We start from the raw sequence: 5,862 nt of genomic DNA on the forward strand, positions 1-5,862 counted from the left end.
TTCCCTCCCATGTCCCTTGTAAATAGAACCAGCCCAGCCCGTGTCCTCTTCCTTTCCTTGGCCCCCGGGTGTAAATAGATTGTTATAATTTTTTTCTTAAAGAAAACGTCGATTCACACCGTCCACCCTGGCCCCTACCCTTCCTACAGCTGTATTTCTTCTCCTGTCCTCTGCCCCCAAGGTCTCCTCCCTCCTCACCCCACCCTGGAGGGCCAGGGGAGTGAGGAGAGCTCCTGGTGTCTTAGTTTCCACAGTAAGGTTTGCCTGTGTACAGACCTCCGTTCAATAAATTATTGGCATGAAAACCTGCTTCCTGTCTGGCTGTCTTTTCACTGAGGGAAGGAGGGTTCCTAGGGAGCTTTTCTGGGAAAAGAGTATTCTATATCTCAGGCAGAGGAATGTCAGGAGACCTGAGTCCCACACTCGTTCAGATGCCCAGCCTTCTGGCATCTTAGCTTTTTCCTCTGGCTTATCCACTGCAAAGGCCTGGGAGAAGCCTGCCCCATGACCCAGCACAAATGTTTTGCTTCTGCTTATGTATCCCAGAACTGGTGAGAGAACTGGGGATGAGAGGTGGTCAAGGCCAGAGCATAAGTGGCAGTCAAGACCTGAACAAAGGACTGTCGTAGCCCAAGATGCCTGCTGCTCCTGGGTCCCGGGGAACACTGAAATTATGAGGAGTCACTTAGGCCAAAACTAACTGTACTCTTGTCAGGTGGGTATGGTGGGGGGCAGAACTCTAGAAGACCCCCAAGCCCTTATTTGTGAGTCTTTTTTTTTTGAGTTGGAGTCTCACTCAGTCACCCAGACTGGAGTGCAGTGGCCGCTCCTGGCCACCGCAGCCTCGACCTGCTGGGCTCTGGCGATCCTTCCGCCTCAGCCTTCCAAGTAGCTGGAATTACAGGCGCGCACTACCACGCCTGGCTAATTTTTTGATTTATGGTAGAGATGGAGGTCTCGCTAAGTTGCCCAGGCGGGTCTCAAACCCACGGGCTCAGGCAATCCACTCACCTTGGCTTCCCAAAGCGTGGGGTTACAGGCTGAGCCACCGAGCCCGGCCATTTGTCAGTCTTATATGGGGTACCTACCTGGTCCACCTTTTAGGCATGTTGGGAAGGGACAACCCTGAGAAGGTTGGGTCAGAGACCTTGGCTTTTTCCCTCACTTGAAACATGCTAGGGGCAGATAGTGGGGCCATGGCAGTAGAAAACGGTAGAAGTGGAAGGGGGCCTGGGGAGGAGCAACTGATAGGTCTTCCGCTGGATTCCAGTTGTGAACAAAAAGGGAGAGGAGTTTCAAATATGTCCCAGGTGGAGTTAAGGGATTGTTCCTGTGGGGCCTGGGCCTTTTTTCTCTGCTTTTATCACCTCCAGGGGCATCTTTACACTGTCCAGGACAGACCCTGTCACTTGTTCAACACCATGCAGACTTTACCGTGTTTGTAAAATGAATACACAGCAAGTAAACAGGTCTGGGGGAAGATGGCTGTTCTGGGCAAGGAGCAGCCTTGAGCTTTTGGAGATCCCTTCTTCCCTGCTGCTCACATCTGGTTGGCCAATGTGGTGACTGAGAGTGTCCCTCTCTCCCATCCCCCTAACCCTTGCCCACTAGGTCTGGCCCTGTCTTATCCTTCCTGGACATCTCCAGTTCTGACTCCCCAGCTCTGACCCCAGGGAGATCTAGTAGCTAGTTATGACCACACATTCCTCCACATCCCTGGGAACTCTTCAGTCCAGCTTTCAAGGCTGCCCCTCCTGGACAAATCCCAGCTCCAGCTGCTTTCTGATTTACCTGCCTGAACACCCTAGTCTGCAGAGGCCTGGGAGGAGCATGCCCCCTTGACCTGCTGTAAAACATCTACATTTGCATAGGGAGGGAAGGACTGTTATCCCAGGTAACCTCTGAAAAAGTTGGGAATCTCTTCCTGCTCCTAAGACCTTTGATCTTTCAAGGCCCCTTCAAATCCTAACTGCTATGACACTGGCTTACTTTTCTTCCAGTTAGAATGAATCCTCCTCTGAACTCCAAGCTCTGCACAGATTTAAGGTCTTAATCACTCAGAATAGTATCGGTTACAAAATGGACTTAAGGGATCTCCTGGGTTCAAATCTCATAATGCCTCTGCCTAGTTGCGAGACTTTGGACAAGTCTCTGGCCATAGGTTTTCTTTTTTTTCTGAGTCGGAATCTCACTCTGTCACCCAGGTTAGAATGCAGTGGCATGCTCATGGCCACCACCTATTGGGCTCAGGGGATCCTTCTGCCTCAGCCTCCCAAGTAGCTGGAACTACAGGTATGTGCCACCATGTCCAGCTAATTTTTTTATTTATTGTGGAGTCAAGGTCTTGCCAAGTTGCCCAGGTTGGTCTCGAACCCCTGGACTCAATCCTCTCACCCCTGCCTTCTAAGTACTGAGATTACAGGCGTGAGCCACCATGCCCGGCCTTAGCTTTTTCATCTATACAACAGGAATAATATTGAGATCTATGTCATAGGCCTGTAGGGATGATAGTTCATTATACAGTGATAAGGGTGGCGTCTGCCTTGGCTAGGCAATCAGATGTTCACTATTTTTTTTTTTTGAGTTGGAGTCTCACTCTGTCGCCCAGACTGGAGTGCAGTGGCCGCTCCCAGCCACCGCAGCCTCAACCTGCTGGGCTCCGGTTATCCTTCTGCCTCAGCCTTCCAAGTAGCTGGAACTACAGGTGCGCGCTACCGCGCCCAGCTAATTTTTGACTTATTGTAAAGATGAGGTCTCCCCAAGTTGCCCAGGCGGGTCTCGAACCCACGGGCTTAGGCAATCCACTCACCTCAGCCTCCCAAAGGCGCGGGATTACAGGCTGAGCCACCAGCCCGGCTAGATGTTCACTATTACTGTGAATAACTGGATGGTCTCCAAATACACCGAGTTCACCCTCTTCTTACAGTGCTGTGTCTGGAATGGTCTCCTCTTCCTCCAGTAGCAGATTTCTACCTTTTCTCCGGGTACTACCTCCTCTAGGAAGTCTCTGACTCCTATCTCCCACCATGGAGGTTTGTTCCCTGCTCTAGGATCCCACTGTCCCTGTACATGCCCATTACAGCCCTGAGAATCAGGCTTATCTCATCCCTAACCCCAGCATCGCCTGGTATGTGTGAGGGAGGCCTTAGGACACACAGCCTGAATGAATCAGTAAGACACACTCAGAGAGCAAGCCATCTGTACTTGTGTGTTCCTCCTACCAGACAGTGCATGCCTCCTGAGGGCAGAGCCCACATTTAACTCATTCCTGGGTCTTCAGCATCACCCAGTCTGAAGTTGAGTACCTGGGTACCTATAGATCTCCTTCCACATTGTCGAAACTGAGATGAAAGAAGCCCAGAGAAGTGCCTTCCACCACCAGGCAGAGCCAATTCCTGGGTGTCCAAAATCCAGGGAAGACTAGGGCTGGGGGGCTAAGCAGAGGATCCGAAGAGGTATATGAGAGTGCCCAGCACAAACCTGGCACATGGCCGGTGCTCAGTAAAGGTTACCTGATGATGCTGGGCACCAGGGTGATGCAGTGCAAAGAGCCTTGGCAAACCCCACTTTGCAGCGCAGCAGAGTGACCTGGTATAGATCACATGCCATCTCAGAGCTTCAGTTTCCCCTCAGGCAGTGAAAGATGGCAGGGTTGTTCTGAGGAGTCAGTGGGTGAAAGAGGCCAGGGTAGATCCTGGCACATGGTGGGTGCCAGATCAGCTTTCCAGAGGGTGGTCCTCTCTCTTCCCAGAGGTACTCACACTTGCTGTTGTAGCCAAACCCTTTCATTGTGCTCTTCAGCTGTGTCACACAAAGGCTGTGTCCAACTGCAACAGCCCACTTGCTTCACTGGCCCCCAGTGCAGCCTGGCACAGCTGCAATGTGTCCTCAAGTGCTAGTGGCTGGGATGTCTCAATGATGGCGATGGTCTCCCCCAGCTCTGTGCACATGATAGTCTGCTGAGGCTCGGGGGGTGGGGGCGGGGCAGGAGGTGGTGATCTTGGAGGCTGCAGTGTCATAGTCCGGGCTCGGGCATGGACCCGCTGATGCAGTCGCAGGCCCGCCATGGCGCGGAACCAGCGGCCACAGGTACCACAATAGTAGGGGCTCTTGTTGTAGAGGCCAGTGATGGGGAGGCGAGGGGCACGGGCAAAGGCGACCGGCCGCAGGTGCAACCGCCGGTGCTGCTGCAGGTTGGAGCTCTGCGTGAAGCGCTTGCCACAGTCCAGGCATTGGTAGGGACGTGCACCCGTGTGGGTCAGCTGGTGGCGGCTGAGGTTGGCCAAAGAAGCAAAGGTCTTGCCACATGAATGGCACTGGAAGGGCCTCTCACCTGTGTGCGTCCGCAGGTGGTTGCGCACATGGATCAGCTTCTTGAAGCCCTTGCCACAAACCCCCACAGCGGTGCCGCCGTTCGGGGGGGCCGTGTACTGCACGCCGGTGCCGCGACAGCCGGGAAGCTGAGGCAAAGGACTTGGAGCACTGTGGGCAGGGCAGCTGGGCAGGTGGAGCAGGGGGAGGGGGCTGGGGTGCGGGCTCGGCTGGAGCTGGGGAGGCTGTCGCCGTCGTAGGAGGAGCTCCACTTTTGCCAGCATGAGTGCGCCGGTGGTAGAGGAACTTGGTCATATTGCTAAATGTCTTGCCGCAGCGACAGCGATGCAATGGGTTGGCAGTGTGGGCCCGCCGGTGGGCCACCAACGTGAGTTCTGTGCCAAAGCCACGGCCACAGTCTACACAGAGGTAGCGGGCTTCACCACGATGTAGCCGTAGGTGCTGCTCCAGCGAGGCTGCTTTCTTGAAGACCTTGGAGCAAGTCGTACACTCGTGTGTGCCACCTACATGGGCCCGCCCGTGAGCCAGCAGCCGGTTCGCTGAGCTGAAGCTGCGCTGACACTGGCTACAGTGGAAGGGGTGGGCTGCTGATGTTGGGCCATGAGACACCCGCCGGTGTCGCCGTCGTGCCCCTGCTGAAGTCTGGTGCTGGGGACAATCCTCACAGCCCTGGGACCAGCCAGCTGTGGACTTGTCATCTCTCACATCATCATCAGCCTCCTCATCATCCTCTGTCTCTTCATCATCATCTTCATCCTCATCTTCCTCCTCCTCCTCTAGCCCATTGTGCTCTTCTTTCTCTAGGGAGTCAAAGTGGGCACCCTGATGCTCCAAGAACTCCTCAGGGGTGGCACAGAGGGCAGAACACTCAGGACACTCATAAGGCTCCATCTTGACTTCAGGTGGTGGAGGGGGTGGAGGCAGTGGTATTGGGGGAGTCAAAGGAGGTGGCACCAGTGGCTCGGCTGCTGTAGCAGAAAGGTGGTGGGCTTTGCGATGAGCCACCCACAGCTCAGGTGAGGGGAACAGCTCCTGGCAGTCCCAACACTGGTACTGGATCTGGCTTGCAGACTCCCGGAGATGGGCATCCTGGTGGGCCAGGAGGTCGCTGGGGGAAAGGATGAGCTGGCTGCATTCACCACACTGGAAGGGCCCCTCCTCAGTGCCTGGTACTAGCTCTGGCTCCAGGCTGCCACTCTGGGTGGTCAGCGCCTCCTCCTCTGACACGGCGAACATATGTTGTTCCTGGTGTGAGAGGACTTCCTCCAGTGTGTTATAGAGGCTGCCACACTCCGAGCACATAAACTGGTGGTGCTGGAAGAAGAGGGACGAGGCAAGGGCCTCTCCGGGTGCCATCTCGGTCATCTCTGTTGACATCTCTGTCAGCTCTGCTGACATGGGTGTTACCTCCACTGTCCCTGGTGACATCTGTGTTGGCATCTCAGCCACCTCAGCCACCACGTCTGCCATTGTGGGGAAGCCAGTGCCTGGAGAAAGAGGGGCAGGAGCCAGTGAGACACCAGGGACCCT

At 54.9% G+C, this 5,862-nt stretch overlaps 1 protein-coding gene across 1 annotated transcript; it reads right to left on the minus strand.

Annotated features, from left to right (window-relative positions):
* Nucleotides 1–3,182: 3,182 nt before the first annotated feature.
* Nucleotides 3,183–5,862, minus strand: ZNF526 (zinc finger protein 526). Its single transcript, XM_008048269.2, is given in 2 exon segments — nt 3,183–4,397; nt 4,399–5,862. Coding segments are annotated over 2 exon segments (1,995 nt in total). The 5' UTR covers nt 5,803–5,862; the 3' UTR covers nt 3,183–3,806.

The sequence above is a fragment of the Carlito syrichta genome, unplaced genomic scaffold (assembly GCF_000164805.1).
Source record: "Carlito syrichta isolate Samal-C Ts95f unplaced genomic scaffold, Tarsius_syrichta-2.0.1 Scaffold123301, whole genome shotgun sequence".
In the NCBI taxonomy this organism is placed as follows: domain Eukaryota; kingdom Metazoa; phylum Chordata; class Mammalia; order Primates; family Tarsiidae; genus Carlito; species Carlito syrichta.